The sequence below is a fragment of the Ceratotherium simum genome, chromosome 2, assembly GCF_057802395.1.
Source record: "Ceratotherium simum simum isolate JZ-2026a chromosome 2, ASM5780239v1, whole genome shotgun sequence".
NCBI classification, from domain to species: Eukaryota; Metazoa; Chordata; class Mammalia; order Perissodactyla; family Rhinocerotidae; genus Ceratotherium; species Ceratotherium simum.
Genome location: NC_141901.1, coordinates 98674244 through 98692463, shown reverse-complemented (window position 1 = coordinate 98692463; position 18220 = coordinate 98674244). Strand labels below are relative to the sequence as shown.

The following is an 18220-nucleotide window of genomic DNA, read 5'->3' as shown; positions in this document are numbered from 1 at the left end:
AGAAGTGACAGACTTAAGAATCTTCAAACAGTTGTGTTCGAAGCCAAGGGTCAAAACACTTGTTGAATTAACGAACATCCAAAGGTGGTTGTGATAATAAAGTCATTTAAAGATTAAAAAAAAACCTTTATGCTGAAGCATCAAGTCAAATGTTAAAATTACATCTGCACGTTTACGGAATCTCAGCCCCAAGCAGAAAGGTTCTCTTTGAGGAAGCCAATAAGAGACGGGAGCAGCAGCGGCCAGAGAAAGGCAGCTCCTGGCAGGAAACTAACGTTCACTAACCAGAGCCACTAACCAGAGCTTCATACAGAGCTTATCACCTAGAGTTTTATTTCACATGAGAAAAAATTCACAACATACATACCAACATATTATGTGTTTCAGTAAGTCAAAAACATTAACTTACACTATATGACATGACAGCTCCTCCGACACACACCACAAAAGAAGCTAAAAAGTCACTCATTAAGCCAAATATTTAAAATATATTTACTACTCCAAATCATCATAGAATAAACTGTTCTAAAAAATAGCGTTTCTCCTTTCCTCCTAACCTTTTAAAAACTTTCTAAAAGTTAGATATCTTTCCAAAAAACATATATGATTCTTTCATCTTAAAGAGAACATATAGGAAAATGGAAGGACTAAGGAAGGCGGCTTTGGACGTAGTCCAACCATCATCATGTCATTTTACTTTCTCACTATAAACCTAGTCCCCCCGCCGCCCCCTTCCTTCCAAAAGAGAGTTAGACTAAATGATTTTTATTTTGGCAACCCAGAGGCCTTCTGTGCACAGTATATCGTTTTCAGCCATGTTATGGAAAGGCATGGCTGCCCTAACAACTGGCATCAGAGTGCAGTTACACCAACCTCAGGCCAGGACCACTGCATCCAGCTCCCTGCAGCTCACTCTGCCACCAGCCGGTCTCAGTTCTAAGCCATTTCCCACATTCCTCCAGTATCATCGTCCTGAAATACAAATCTGACCATGACACTCCTCTGCTTAAAAACTTTTATGCCTTCGGATGTTTGAAGGGTAAAGTCCAAACTCCACAGGAATACACAAAGCCTTTTCCAATCTGACTGCAGGCTGGCTCTGCAGTCACTTTCCATCTCCTACCATTGTTCTCCCTACATGTACACTAAATGATCCACCATGCTCTCAACACGCACACATGCTCTTTCACACCCTGTGCCTTCACATGTGCTGTTCCCTGTAACACCCTAAATCTCCGTAATCTGTTCATCCTTCAGAACCTAGTTCAAATGTCACCTCATCTAAGAAGTCCTCCCTGATACCCAAGGCCGACTAAATCAGTCCCTCTTGTGCGCTCTCGTAGAACTGTCATGGTTCTGTAATATCATAAATTGTCCCACCAACATATTTATTTTCTTTTTAACTAGTATGAACTGTGATCTTCAATATTATTTTCAGAGCACTTAGTTACTTACTTAACAGGTAGTAAACGTTGAATAAATGTTTATTAACTGCATAAATTCATGATTTAATTTTAAACTTTGACTTCTATTTATGACCTTACAACACTGAGTACCAGGTAAGGCTGTCAGAAACATACTTCCCACCAGCCCCACAGTAAAGATTCCTCTTTGATCTCTGGTGGGTAGCAACATGGAAAGAATAAGATTAGCTTTGCTAGCTGGAAAGCAGAGCATTCAGAAACTTTAAATTTGCTCAGTGAAGGGCTAATACAGAAGCAGAATACTATAGTAAATAAAGCATGATCTCTTGAGCCAGAAAATTTGGGTTCAAATTCAGGTCACTAGCTGAGTGTCCTTGGGTAAATCTCTTAATCTTGTGACAATTTCTGTATCCATAAAACAAGGATGATAACAACAAATATGTCACAGAATAAAGCAAAGCCTCTAGAGTCAGTAAATCCCTTAACCTCTCTGGTGACAATTTCTCTACCTGTTAAAGAAGATTTAAAGAGGATGGTAAACTCAGAGAGTTGTAAGGCTTAAATAAGGGCAGGCACGTGAAAGTCTTGTTTAAACACAAGCTATCGTTGAATGTCAACAGTCCTCATCAGCATTAGTAACCATGGTAGATGTGCAGACTACAGCTGGGAGGAGGGAGAGGAGGGATGCTACGGGAATGCAAGTCAGGCTCCGCACCGGCTCACGCTGGTGGCCATAGTTCCAATCCCAACTTCTCCTGAAAGAAGTAATTTCTATTCCCAAGGCAACACTGACAGAGGTTCAGGGAGAAGGCAAATGTTTTTTGGAGGGACAGGGAGAGATATGCATCTATTTGTCAAACATTTATTGAATGTTCACTGTGTGCCCAGCACCAGCAAGGACAGCTCAAGTCTACTGTCCTAAGTCAGTGCCTACACTATCTCGAGTGTGTTTTCCTAAAGATGAAAATACAAGAAAAGTCCGCATTTCTTACCCAAGCTGAACTACAGAGCTACCTGCTGGCTCCATACTCACAGAAGAACACTGGCTATTCAACTCCAGTTACATATAACTGTAACTATTAACAGTATGCAGAGACTTAATCTATAAGAATAGGTACTTTACCTACAACACCGGTTTCACCAGGACTTTTTTTTAATGAAATGTACTCACCCAAGGCAGGGTATCCAAGGTAAAATCGATCTGCTCCCAACCAGCCAAGAAAAAGAGACAGTGCAACTGCCACTTTGTATGAATAGCCATTTCTGCACAAAATTAGAACCTGAGCGTCACATTCATACATTTCCAACATGTAAACATTTTATGAAACAAAACCGTTAATTATTATTTGTTTGTTAATTGGTTCATTCACCCATTCATTCATTCAATTAATGCTTTTCAGGTGGCTCCTGCGTGCCAGGCACTATTCCAGGCTATTGGGATACATTAATGAACGTGGCCCTAAAGAGCCTGCAATCTAGCGGCAGCAAGCAATAAACATAAACATATTTAAAAAGTGAATCACATATCATGTTAGAAAGTCATAAACGCTATAAAAAAATGAAGTGGAGCAGGGGTTTAGGGACTCCAGAATGCCGGGTGTTCAGACGTGGTCCACTGAAATGGGGGGATAGGGTGACCTCCTTGAGGAGGTGACATTTGAGCAAAGACCTGAGGGAGGGAGGGAGGCAGCCACGCCACGCCTCTGAGGGAGGAGCGTCCCAGGCAAAAGGAACTGCTGTTGCAGAGGCAGCACACCTGACAGGTTTGAGGTCTATTAAGGAGGCCAGTGTGGCAGGAGTGGAGGGAGAGAAGGAAGAACAGTAGGACTTGAACACCACTGTAAAGACCCTGGCTTTGACTCTCAGAGCTATGGGAAGCTACTGCAGGACTTTAAGTAGAGGTGTGATATGATCTGAGTTAGATTTTAAAATAATCCTCTAGCTGCTGTGCTGAAAACAGACTGTACAAGAGTATTTGTGAGCTACTGTCACAGTAACGTTGTACAACAAACCACCCCAGAACTCAGTGGCTTCCAACAACAAGCAATTATTCTCATACTCGTAGACTGTGATCGGCTGTGGTTAAGCTCATCTATGCTGGGTTCAGCCAATGACGCTGCTTCAGGCAGCAGTGTGGCTGAGTTTGAACCCAGGCTGTGGATTCAGTTCAAATCAGTTCCACCTCAGTTTTTCCAGAGCCCAGGCTGAAGGTGCAGTAGCTACTTGGGGCAAATTCTTACCAGGACACATCACCACAGTACAAGACGAGAGCTAAGACCCACAAGCACATTTAAGTCTCTGCTTGTTTCATCCCTGCTAACATTAACATATGCCAAATCAAACCACATGGTCAAACCCCAAATCAACAGAGTGGGAAGTACACTGCCCAGTTAGCAGGGACTGAGAGGGATAACTTTGCTGAATAAATTCAAACCACCACAGAGACAAAGGAGTTTGAAGGCTATTGCACAGTAATCCAGGTGAGAATTAATAGTGGCTTGACCTGGAGTAACAGCAAAGGAACAGTGAGAAGTGATCAGATTCTGGATATATTCTGAAGTACAGCCAACTGGAGTTCCTGATGTATTAGATTTAGGGTATAAAAAAAGAAAGGAGTAAGAATAATGCTAAAGATTTCATCCTAAGTTACTAGAGGGATGAACTACCATTAAGTGAGGTGGGGAAGGCTGAGGATGGACCAGACCTGGGAAGGATGATCAGGATTTCAGTTTGGGACATGTGAGTTTGAGAGGTTTATCAGACATCCAAGTGGAGTTATCCAAAAGACAGCTGGATTTACAAGTCTGGAGTTAGGGAGAGAAGTCTGGGCTGCAGATATAAATCAGGGAGTTAGAAGCATATAGGAAGTATTTAAAGCCAGAGATTGCCATGTGAGTGTAGACAGACAAAAGAAGAGACTCAAAGACTGGGCCCTGCGATGCTCTAATATGAAGAGATCAAGAAGAGAAGAACCAGGGGCCGGCTCCCTGGCGTAGTGGTTAAGTGCGCGCACTCCACTGCTGGGTTCGGATCCCGGGTGTGCACCGATGCACTGCTTGTCAGGCCTGGCTGTGGCGGTGTCCCATATAAAGTGGAGGAAGACAGGCACAGATGTTAGCCCAGGGTCAGTCTTCCTCAACAAAAAGAGGAGGATTGGCATGGATGTTAGCTCAGGGCTGATCTCCTCACAAAAAAAAAAAAAAAAAAAAAGAAGAGAAGAACCAGAAAGGAGACTAACAGTGAGAAGAAGTAAAACCCAAAGAGTATGGTATCTTGGAAGTCAAGTGAAGATGGTGTGTTAAGGAGAACAGAGGGATCAACTGTGCTTATGTGAATGACGGGTCACATAAGATAATGGCTGAGCATTTACCAATAAATTTAACCAGGAGGAGATCATTAGTGACCTCAGCAAGGCCAATTCTGGTGACATGGTGAGAGCAAGACAGAATAGAGTGGGTTCAAGACTGGAAGGAAAAAAATTTAAGAAAGGAAGTATTAGATAACTCTTTTGAGGAGTTTTGCTGCAAAGCGGAGTAAAGAAATAGAGAGGTAGCTGGATTATTTTAAAGTCAGATCTGATCATGTCCGTCTCCTGCTTACAATCCTACGTTTTTTGCATTGCACTCACAATTAGGACATTTTCGGGGAGTTGGGGGAGATGGTCAACAGCCCAGAGATCCTGTTTATGCATCTATTATTACACAGATATCAGATCTTATGGAGAGGGCAGTGGTGCCCCATCTATATTGGAATGGGGCACCAGACAAAGTAGAGAAATAAACTAGAAGGCTTTGTAGAAACTCAAGCTATCAACTACTGGGCAGAGAAAAGTGAACAAAACTGGGAAACATTAAGAAGGCAGAAGCAACCAGACTACATGTGGGGAAAGAGGGAAAAAGAGAAGCCAAGAACTACTCCAAAGTCTCTGCCTAAGAAACTGGGTAGAACAGGTGCCATTCTCTAAGACAAGGGAGGAAACGAATGAAGGAAAAGATGAAAGATTCAGTTTGGGACCTTAACATATATAAAGATGGAGCGAGGAGCCAGAGAGGTGGGTGAACGAAAAGAGGAAAGGACCACGGATATAATCTTGGGGATATCAAGATTTAAGGAAGAAGGAAAGGAAGAGGAATCAAAGGAAATAGAAGAGTGTTTTATACTAGAAGTCAAGGAAAGAAAGTATTTTAAGAGAAGGGAATGCCAAATACTACAGAAAGATTAAGATATGGACTATAAATATCCATTCAATATAGCAACAGATACAGCTGGTGAATTTCAGCACGGTCAAAAGCCATACTGTATTAGACAGAAAAATTCACAAAAGACAAGTATTATAGAAAAGAGTCTTTCAAATAGCTTAGCTGGGAAGGGGACTGAAATTAGATAAGCAATTTTCTAAATAAGTAAATCACCCTAAAGAATAATCTGAAAACTGGGCGTGCAGCAAAGATTGTCTAATTGTTCACCAAACCATTTCTCTTTTTCTCATGGACATACAGCTAAACTACATATTCTAGCCCACCTTGCAGTTAAGTGCAGCCATAACTGAATTTTGGCCAATGGAACGGGACAGAACTGATGCATGCCATTTCTAGGTGTGCCATGAAACAGTCCTACAGGGGGCTCCCTCTCCTCTTTCCCATCTGCTGGCTGAAAGGAAAGGACTCTAAGCACTAGAGGAAGCAAAGCCACAAGATGAAAGGAGCAGGGCCCCTGCATGACTGCATGGAGCAACTCCCCTCACCTCACCCAGACCTCCACCCCAACACGGAGTGGACTATGATGTGAGTGAGAAATAACTTCTATGTGTTAAGCCACTGAAATTCTAAAGACATTTGTTGCAGCAGTTAGCCTGCTCCACCTAACATGGATGGCCGGTATAAATAGGTGTGTGGCTTGGTAATCAGTCAGACATGGTTACTAGACTTCCGCTGCTGAAGAGCACACTGTAGAATGGCTATGTCTGCAACATTAATATGGAGTTTTACTCAAGTATCAATAAGACATACAGTTTGAAAAAGAATATGTTAACAGAAGTAGAAGGAAAATTTGTAAGCTGGAAAAGGGACACTCAATGAATAAGAATTTGTCAGTCTTTATTTAGCAGCTGACCAGCAGCGGGCTCTTCGGTAGGCATGTACTGAATGTCCTGATAAAGGAAAATGATATATCAGGTTATCTTAATTTTCTGACTTATCATTAAAATTATCCATCAATCTAACTCCCCTTGTTCGGATTCAATGCTCATCAAACAAATTCTATTTTGGAATTGTAGATTCTACCATAGGAGGGGAATAAGTTGGCCAGCAGACTTGGAGTATCTAGTTTCCTTGAGAGTTCTGTGTCTCATCATAATTGACATCAGTGTCTTGTGAGCATGATTCGTGCAGCTCAGTGGCATTGAGCCGAATCTACCCAGAGACACTGAAAGAAAAATAAGAGTTAACTTGGAAACTAACAGTGCGGTGCTACCATGACAGGTAATATGAACCTGTAAGGTCCAACCTGAGCAGTTAGCTGTTCTCAGCAGATGCTTTTCTTAGTCATTACGTTATAATCTATGATATCTTGGACCAACACTTAATAAATTATTGGTCATTTGGAATGTTTAAGGTAGAAATATCAATCTATAAATTTTAAAATTCACTAAACCATATCTAAGTACTTTGGAAATAATTCGTTTTAAGAATTTTTACTTTACTAATGAGAAATATTGGAACTCGAGAAGCTTAAGTGATCGACTTAGGATTACACAGCAAGATAGACTCTAAAGCCCCTCATTAACTCAGTGAAGTAGGGTCAAAAGAAAAAAAAGACTCTAGTAGTAATTCTAAGAACTCTAACAGAACTTGTAGAAACAGCCAAACAGTGGTTATTTCTTGAACAACTGCAAACAGGTGCCATCATATAAAATGCAGCAATGTACATTTGAAAGGTAAAAATATAGTGCCAGCAATTAATAAAAATGGGTAAAACTAAATGTTTTTAGTACAAAGCAGAAATATAAGAATAAAATATTAGCTTTACTGTAGCAAAAACAAAAAGCAAACTTAAAAGTCCTTTAAACAAAGGACATCCCTAACAAAATAAAGCCATTTGTCTTAATATCGCAAACGAATTTTTGTGTTCTGTTCAACATTACCATTCATCATTCATACCTATTACAAAGAATGAAACCAAGTTTCAAAATGCCCTTAATATGCAAACCATTAATAATTAGCATTCTTTTATTACTACAGGTACATAATCCCTTATTTGTACTCTAGAAATCCCCCAAATTTTGAAAACAGAATTTTCCCATAACTCACTTGGTAATATAAACCGACTGAACTGACATGACAAGAGGCCATTCATAGTCCTTCTTCACCCCACAGAGTGAAGTCCTGAGCTTTGCCTGGTTGGTAAATGCATTTATAAAATGACATGCACACTTAAAATAGAGGCTTTCTGACACAAGCAAAAAGATACAAGTTATATTGGTGCAGGAGTTTCCCGATAAATTGGCTCTTTATCTCTTCATTCCACACAATCAAGATACAACATAAGCAAGTAATTTGAAAACTTAGCTTTAGTGATGTACTTACACATTTCGGCAAGATATGGGCTTCAGAAAACCAACTTCGTTTCCAGTAAAATGTGTTTCATTGCCACCAAAATCCTTACAAGTTATGTTGGGTGCTGGAAAACATGGAACTAAAGGCAGAAAGAGGCAAGAAACCATTATTTTTGTTCTGTAGGAAAGGTATGTAACTGTGTTTTTTAAAACTAGCAAAGCACTCAAGAAAATATAAGGTTATAACAAACCACCTCCCAATATAACATCTGACAAGAGACTTTTAGATAGGAAAAGCCACATTTTATATACATAAACACGTATATTCATATACAAGATAAAGATAATAATGATATAGTGGTCTCAACACAAAAATATAAGAGTTGCCACACTGCGTTAGATGCATGACCCATCTAGTTCAATCTCCTGCCTCTGCCAAAGCGGACAAGGGAAGAACTGCACAAGATTGCTGCTCTTTACTTCATCTCTAGGATAAAGAATACTTCTTGAATTTTTGTTGGCAACCCACTGGGTAATTCATTTAATTTAACATAATCTGTGTTTGCATTTTCAGTTTATATCAACTCTTATAGATGATGGCTGCCATAAACTAAGATTCTTTTTATCTATTCTGAATAGATTCTTTTTATTTATTCTAAATGTATTTGTTTTTCTATTCCCTCGAGGCCTTGATGTAGCATGTTATTTCAGCATTTAGCAGTTTCGATCTTTACTCATACCCCAGATGACAGGGTAAGAAGAGGAAGGCACACTCGTGGAGCTTACTGTGTGCTAGACAGGCACTGTCCTGAAGGCTTTACAGCCTCACGGTGTAAAGAGCAAGGACTCTGAACGAGACTGCCTACTGGGCACTGGCCTTTCCAGAACCTTGATTCCGCGTACACAAAAACAGCAGTAAGACTGCCTGTGTTGGAGGACCACTGGGGGCATTAAACACGCTGTAGGCACCTAGCACAAGGCATAGCACGCAGTAGGTCTTCAGTGAACGTCAGTGCCTTTACCTCCTTCACCACTGCTGACTAAAAGCTACTAACGTTTTTGGGATAGTTTCAGTAAATGCTTATCTCTCTGTTTAGCATCAATAATTACAGATTTTTTTTGAGAAAATGAAAATAAAACTTCATATAATAGTCTAAAAAAAACCCCACAGAAACCCCAGAGTTTTATTATGAGAGGAAAATGGTATTTATTTTCTGTCTACAATTATCTTAAGATTTCCAACAAATCATTGTCCCTTTTTAGGCCACTCAGAAAATGATGCCGGAAGAAAAACCCATAATGACTTGACACTCTTTTTTGGGTCACTGATAGTTCAAACTAGATCACCCCACAAATTTTATTTACGTATGCATGTACTCAATGTATTTAAATTTCCAAACAAGGAAGTGCTTACACTGAAAGGCACAGATTCAATTCAACTGAGAATCATTTAAACAAGAAAAAGAGTAATAAAATGAAGGGAAGAGGGAGAGTGAAGAAATAATTATACTAGGAAACAACTAAGGGAAGACACTGTAATTGAGCCACAAATTTAGCTCAGGGCTTCCTGGCGGTTACGGCAAAAAGCTTTACCGAGCTATTGTGATATATGTGAAAGAAGGCATACCAATCCACCTCTCAACTACTGGGGAACTTGGTCTGGTCATGACATAAGGGAAAGAGAATGCAACAGAGAAGGTCCTCAGTGAGACCCTTTACCGAACAGAGGCTTCCACGTAGCCACTTCTTACACTGATTCCACATATAAGCAAGGGCTTATCATGTCAGCAGCTACAGAGACAGGGCAAAAGTTATCAGACGGTTTATATGCAGCTGTTTGGCCACCAGTCTTGATACAGGGATAAAATTTATTGACTTTTGTGAACAAATTATTATCATGTCCGTTAGGTTATATGTCTTGAAAAGCTGCCCTCTTAGGTCATGCTTTTGACCAGAGCTATATAGTAGACAACTCAAAATTGAGACTTGCAAATGTCTGAAATGCTAATATAAATTCATGTTACCAACCGAATGGAGATCAATAAGCTCTATTCCAACGACTGGGGGCAATTTTACTCCCCAGGGGACACTTGGCAATGTCTGAGACATTTTTGCTTGTCACCACTGGGGAGCTGCTACTCGCCTCTAGTGGGGAGAGGTCAGGGATGCTCCTAAACATCCTACGACGCACAAGACAGCCTCCTCACAACAAAGAATTATCTAGTCCAAAACATTAATAGTACCCAGGTTGAGAAACCCTGCTCTAATTCAGTGGTCTTCAAAAAATTTTGCTCACACAGCCTCTAAAAACAATTTTTTAGAACTATGTCCTCTCTCACACATTTTTAAGTTGACATCTAAAATTTTTCATCATGGTTTTAAGTGGTTGAAAAAAATATAATTTCCAGCACATTGTAAATACTGCCATTGAAATTTAAATATTATAGCACTCTTTTAAATGGAATCTAAACACCACAGCAATTCGATAGCCATCATGACCCAACAGAGAAGAGATATGAAAGAGCTCTTTAAAACTCAGAAATTTTACATCAATTTTAGGAAAAAGTACACATTTAAAGCTGAGGGTCTGGAAATTGATTCCATTATAAGGCATCTGTTATGGGCTGAATCGTGTCCCCTAAAAAAGACATGTTGAAGTTCTAACCTTCAGTATCTCAGAATGTGACCTTACTTGGAAAGAGGGTCTTTGCAGATTTAACCAAGTTAAGATGAGGTCATTAGGGTGGGCCCTAATCGAATAAGACTGGCGTCTTTATAAAAAGAAGAAATTGAACCCACACACACACAGGAAGAAGATGATGTGGAGACATACAGGGAGAATGCCACGTGAAGACAGAGGCAGAGACTGGACTGATGCGGTTGGTTGCAAGCCAGGGAATGCCAAGGATTGCAGGCTACCACCAGAAGCAGCAGAGGTAAGGTAAGATTCTACCCAGAGTTTGAGAGGGAACGTGGCCTCTGGAATACCCCGATTCCAGAGTGCTAGACTTCAGAACTGATACAGTAAATGTCTGCTGTTTTAGGGCACCCAGTTTGTAATACTCTGTTATAACAGAGCCCTAGGAAACTAATTCAACGTCTCTACCTGTTTACCTCTGGGAAGCTCCGCCTACCCCCAGGAGTACATGTATTCCAGCTTGAAGACTAAGAGTTTAGGCATCAGGCATGTAAGTCAGTCAAAGAGATGTCTGGTTTAAAAAGTTCAAGTTTTTTGCTTTGATGAGGACCATTCCACCTCCACAAAGAAGTAACCTGCAAGAACATCTATAGAGAAACACAAATTTTTCCTCGAAAAGCATCTTTAAATTTTTTCAAATCCTCAAAGTAGTAAGTTCTGGATTGGAGAATGGTATCATAAAACAGAATTCTATTACCAAATTTTGGATAATTTTTCTCCAAATGTATTACCTTGCACTTGCTCAGTTTGAAGCTGTCACTTTCTTGTCTTACAGCTTTGTTAGATCTTCGTGCAGACTATCTAAAATCAGAATTTAAAGAGATAGTTGCAACACAGAACACTATAATTATGATTCTACTTGGCATTATTGTCCAATATACCTTGCCTAACAGAAACGCATTATTTTTGAGATGACAGGTTCCTGTACAAAATTTTAAAAGATCAAACATTTATAGGTGAGTTATAAAAATGCATTATAAAAATATTAAAAACTAAGAAATCATACCTATTTCAGTTAGATACTATTAATTATTCAAACTCCCATATTTTGGCAATTTTAGTTTTCAATGATATTTTTCATTTCTATTACAAGAAATGATTTGTATTCAATACGAGATAGATGAAAGAGAGAAAAATGCCTAACGCTCCAGGCTTAGAACCTCAGGAAAGATGTAACTACTGGAAAGAGGTACCAGAGTGAAGGGAAACCACACTGCTACCATGATTCTAGAGAAGTCTGGCAGAGGTATGAACCAATTATTTCAAGGGATGAAAATTACATATGGTAGTGAGGAAGGATGAGCTGCTGCTCCACGTATATAGAGATGACATGAGAAAATAATGAATAAGAGAAACATACAGACTGATCAGATTTGTTTGAATTGGTAGAGAACTCCAAAGAGCAGGACTTTAGAACTGGATGAAATTTAAGTCCAAACTGTCACTTAACTATCACGTTCCTTTGAGCAAGTTAACAAAACTTGTTCTGTAACCTGTGAAATGGAGATAACACCCTTGTAACGTTACCTACGTATTAAAGGCACATGGTGTGTCAAGCTTGGTTAGGGAAAGTGCTCAACAAAGGTTAGGGTCCCCACTCTAGAAAACTAGAGAACTTCAAGACTGAGAAGACTAAGAGAATGAACCTGGCACGGAGAATAAACATAACAATGTGAGTGGCTGTAAAATTAATGCAAGATTTTGTGAAATGAAATTAATTGATTCAAAAGAAGCCTACAACCCTGAATTTATTCATTTATACATACTTTATAATGATTTCATTTGACCTTTATTTAAAAAAAAAAACAACCTAAGTAGGCAAAACTAGTAATATGTTCCTTTTTCTTTTTTTCCTTTTAAAAACAGGAAAACTGAGGTTCTAAGAAATTAAATGAGTTGACCAAAGTCTCATAAGTAGATAATATTCTGTAAGTCCTAGACTATCATTCATTACTCTTAATCAATACTTTTCCCATTATACCATGATAATTTCATGCTTACAGTGATTTCAGGAACAAGCAAAAATAAACAAATCAATAAGATGAGACTAAGGAAGCCAGTTACCAATAAATGTTAACTAGTAGACAAAATTAAGCGACATGCTACAAGCCTGAACACTTGCAGTTCAATTTGCAGTTTTCTTGCAAAAAGTTTGGCTCTGGCCAATGTCTAGGGTTTAGATGGCATCAATTTAAGCCAATAAACACCCAGTATTTCTCAATTATAAAAAGCAGCGCTGTTTTTTAAATACAAAAAAGCTAAAGTAGAAACAAAGTCATCAATGAAGTTTCATTAACAGTAAAAAGGACTGAGCTAGAGAGTAGGTGGTTTGGGAGCCTACTCCAGGTAACATCAGGCCTCTAGACTCTAGTCTCGATCCGCCAAATGAAAGGGTCAGACTTGAGGCCAGCCCCGTGGCATAGAGGTTAAGTGCGCGCACTCCGCTGCTGGTGGAGGATTGGCATGGATGCTAGCTCAAGGCTGATCTTCCTCACACACGCAAAAAAAGGGTCAGACTTGATATGAGCTCTGTAACAGGTTACACTGCATAATGATCAGATAATTAAATGTGTCAATCTAGGATTCAGGTGAAAGCAAAAAATAAAGTTGGCAAGAGCCAACCCCATCTTCATATTTCCAGCACTAAAAGCTAGCTTTCCTTTGGGAGCACTGGAGTTGGAAAATCACCATTTTGCAACTATCATAGTAAAGAATGGTTCGGGCCAGAATCACCATGAGTGGTAAGTCTAGGGGAAATTTTTGATGAGGAATAGGATATTTGCATCATCTTAATAATTCTTCCCAAAGACTGTTTATTACTTGCAAAGGAAAAAATATTAACCGTAAAGTGGAAAAATAGTGATCAACATTTAACAAATAACATCACCAATGACAGACAGATGGATACCATGTACCTCAGATGCCAGATGCTGAGGACACCCCATCACTTATGTAGTTTTCCAGCCTGGAATGTATCTCCTAAATCTAATCATAAGGAAATATGAGACAGTCCCAAATGAGTAACATTCTATTAAAATAAAGGGGACTGTAGTCTTCAAACATGTCAGTTTCATTAAAGACAAAGAAAGCTGTGGCAATGTTCCAGTTTAAAGAAGACTAAAGGCAAAACCTGACCTTAGGATCCTACACTGGGGGAAGATGCGATAAAGGCATTATTTGGGTCATTTGATAAAATTAGAATATGGATGGTAAAGTATGTGTATTAACATTAAATTTACTAAAGTTTACAAATGAACTGTGGTTATGTTAGAATACCTCTATTCTTAGGAAAAACACACAAACATAATTAGGGGCAAAATATATATATCCAAATTCAGAGAGACAGAGAGCATGCATGAGCACACAATGATAAAGCAAGGATAATGTATTAACAATCAGTGAATCTGGGTGAAGGTATGTGGGTGTTCTTTGTACTACTCTTATTCTTGCAACTTTTCTGTAAGCTTGAGATTATCTCCAAATAAAATGTTTAAAATAACACACTCCTTGCGTAACTAATTTATGCAGTTATAAGTTAGGATAAGGGTACCCCTCAAGGCAGGGTAGTGACTCTAAGAGAGCATGAGGGGGCTTCTGGCACGTTGATCATGTTGTTTCTTGATTGGGAGGCATTCACAGGCGTATTGTTGAGAGAAATGAGTGAAATCAGTTCAAATGAGTGAAAACTCATTTGAGTTATGTGTACTTTTCTGTAAATATATTTTAATGAAAACTAAAGAAAATAAAAAAGACCTTTGCCAAAGGACTAGAGCAAAATTTTCCGGAGGTGGAGTCTAAATACTTTTGTATTTGACTGATTGGAAAATTGAAAACACTTGCTTACGTATGTCGATATAATCTAGACAGAACACTCCTTGAGGGCAGAGATTGTCTTCTTTCGTATATCATGTATAGCACCTAGCAGAAGCCTGCCATGTAACAATTTCTCAATAACTAAATTAAATAATTTCTCAATAAATAACAAACATTTTACTATATAATTTTCATTAATTGATTTGATCCATTCATTTATTTTAATCCATTTAGTTATTAAGTTATTTATTACAAATGATTTCTCAATAAATGAATATGCCTGTTAATTCGCACTGGACTAACCAGAAACAGTTTTTTTTTGTTTTTTTTTTTTGGTGAGGAAGATCAGCCCTGAGCTAACATCCGATGCCAATCCTTCTCTTTTTGCTGAGGAAGATTGGCCCTGGGCTAACATCCGTGCCCAATTTCCTCTACTTCATATGGGACGCCGCCACAGCATGGCCTGACAAGCGGTGAGTCGGTGTGCACCAGGGATCCGAACCTGCAAAACCTGGGGCTGCTGCAGTGGAGTGCACACACTTAACCGCTGTGCCACCAGGCCGGCCCCAGGAACCATTTTAAGATCACATCAATTTACTGTTGTAGTCAAATTTCCTTTGTCTCAGTCTCAATTCCTACTCCCTACTCCCCAACTCCCCTCTTTGTGAACCAGTCCTCCCATTCATCCCTACCCAAAAAGTATAGCTTAAGAAAATTAAACTTAGTTTGAGGATTCTGCAATAGTCCTTCATATACACAGTGAAAAAACAGAGGAAGAAAAATTCTGGCTGGAGGACTGAGAGAGATTATTTAACTCACACTTTTCACAACTAATATTTTTCTCCTGTTAATCAATTCTACATTAGGACCAAAAAGCATGTTTCAAAGGTAATTTTTTTTTTTTTGAGGAAGATTGGCCCTGAGCTAACATCTGTTGCCAATCTTCCTCCTTTTTGCTCCCCACAGCCCCAGTACATAGTTGTACATCATAGCTGTACATCCCTCTAGTTGCTCTATGTGAGACGCTGCACCAGCATGGCTTGCTGAGCAGTGTGTAGGTCCGCGCCCAGGATCTGAACCAGCAAACCCTAGGCTGCCGAAGCAGAGCGTGCAAACTCAACTGCAACAGCACTGGGCTGGCCCCTCAAGGGTGATTCTGATGTCCTTTCTGATCAGACTTGGAAGTGATTCACCATGGCCACTCCACTAGCTTCTGTGTGTTTTAAAAGGGGCAACTTAGGGCTGGTCCCGTGGCTTAGTGGTTAAGTGAGCGCGCTCCGCTGCTGGAGGCCCAGGTTCGATCCCGGGCTCGCACCGACACACTGCTTCTCCGGCCATGCTGAGGCCGAGTCCCATATACAGCAACTAGAAGGAAGTGCAGCTATGACATACAACTATCTACTGGGGCTTTGGGGGAAAATAAATAAATAAATAAATAAAACTTAAAAGGGGCAACTTAAAAAAACCTCCCGTGGAAAGTCATAGCCTCATGAGTGCTGGGCTGGCAGAACCTCTCCCAGCTCTCGTCTGGACACCCTTGTGTCACCCACAAACTGTACATCCATATGCAGAAGACCTGTGACTCAGATTTGTCTCAGAAACTTTACTTTCTTTTTAAAATCATGATAATGACTTAAAGTCATTTATTTATTAATCTACAACATTTTATATACGTTCCCACATTCAGTGAGGCACTTGGTTTATTCTCTCCAAATGAATAATCCTATCATTCCCTTCTATAGAAGGCCTTCCTTTTCTCTTCCGGTAGCTCTCCACCTATATCGCCTGAGCACTCACCTGACAGGCCACGATGCACCATAATCCCTCCACGTCCTTTACACTTCCTAGCAGTCTGATCACTGGATTTTGTATATGTTTATAAACTTATTTATCAATAATTGCTTAAGTAGATTCAAACTTATTTTACACAAAAGAGACACCTAACTGGAGGGCAGAGCTGTTTTGGGGCAGAAACTATTCTTTTTAGTTATACAGTTTCCTTCAAAATCCTCATAACTGCAAAGAACCCTAGAGGCTAGAAAATGCCTTTTTGAGATAGCTGGCTGCCTGCTTTCCAGTTTAAAGTTAGATACCTGAGTCACAACAGTATTCAGAGATTTCCAACATCTTTCATATAACGGTTGAATATTTGAAAGCTGATTCTTCTTTATGCGTGTTAACTCTATTCTCTGTGTTCCAAAAGCACAATATAAAAGACTGAACTGTGAAACAGGCAAATCAGACTATACTTATGAATTAATTAAAAAAGGAGGAGATTCCTTGCAAAGTTCTTTTAAGTTTAATACATCTAAATTAAATATATGCATACACAATAAGCAATATCTACTATACAAATCATATATATATAAACTATTACTGTTTATATAGTAAATTTTCACTACTTCAGAATAGTAGCAAAACGTCAATTGTAAAAGTTGAACACAACTTACTTTCAAATATCTCTGCCTACTAGAATTGGGCTAGCAGTGTGCCAAAAGATAAAGATATAACAAGATAAAAGGATATCTGCTTTTTAAAATACATACAAATTCATAATCAAGAGGTCAAATATTTGAATATAAGATACTTTTGAAAAACAAAGTTTTTTGCTGTAACAAAAATAATTCCTTTAACCTCATTTATATAATGAATCTGAATAGCTTTTACTTATAAAGAAAACATCAATTATCAGCTTATTTCCTGTCTAATACATAAAACAATCAGTATATAGTCAATAGGTGCTCTTTTCTCAAAATAATACTACGTAATTGCCATCATTATGTACCATGCCAAACGAGAATGCTAAATAGCTCCAACATCTACCTGCCTCCCTTCCAACATACACCCTTTTAGAAGAAAAAACTAAACAATTTATTAATTTTTATCTGGCATTACACATATTTTAGAACAATAGAAGCTCCCCAAAATCATTATCAAAACATCTCTCTAGGAAAATACTCATACATACTTAAAATCCTTACACAGCTGTATCACCCATATTATGACAAGTGCATAATATGGGTGATATAGCTCCTCACTGTACCTTATTGAACTCACAGTCTCATTTCAAGTTCTTTTCAAGTTATTACAAAACTAACTAAAGAAGCACCTTTGCATAACATAGCTTGGTGAATAAAGGACATCGAGAAAGCTACAGAAACTGATTTCAAAGGTTTAAAAAAATGAACAAAAACATAAAACTTCCCAGTTTATATAATTAAGAGAATAAGATTCTTGTTTAAATTAAATATTAACAATCCCTAGCCAGTTCCCCAATTTTAAGTTGTTGTGGAAACTGAACAATTATAACAGTTAACAGTTATAACTCAAGGAAAAAACACACCTTTATTAACTACTTTCAGTGATCATACATTAATCTATGAAAGAGTGTTTTAAAAATTATTTTTAAAGACGTTTCTGGCAGTCTTACCATGAGCTGTGTAGTTTGTACAGTTAACTGGTTCTTGTGTAGCATCATTTATTTTTGGATCTTTACAAATATATGTAAGAAAAGTTAAGGAAATATAAACTACATTCCAACACAAAACACTATCTTGTCTTTAGTATCTCATACTATATACTCATATTCATATTCACATGGAAAGAGGCTGTTTGTCCAAGTCACAATCACAAACATACTTGTAGTGTCACTAAACACCTGAACATTAATTTATTACAGGAAAAGCATATTTATTAACTTAATACATATTGAAAGCTCTGGTAGAGAACGCC

The 18220-nt window shown here is 38.7% G+C and overlaps 1 protein-coding gene across 1 annotated transcript in view; it reads right to left on the bottom strand.

Annotated features, from left to right (window-relative positions):
• Window positions 1–18220, bottom strand: part of TM2D1 (TM2 domain containing 1) — a 47389-nt gene that overhangs the window by 27719 nt on the left and 1450 nt on the right. Inside the window, exons 2-4 of the mRNA XM_087417269.1 lie at window positions 17919–17992; window positions 8009–8117; window positions 2596–2687 (exon numbers count right to left, since the gene is read on the bottom strand). Coding sequence (XP_087273395.1) covers window positions 2596–2687; window positions 8009–8117; window positions 17919–17992 — 275 coding nt within the window. The remainder of the gene's footprint in view (window positions 1–2595; window positions 2688–8008; window positions 8118–17918; window positions 17993–18220) is intronic.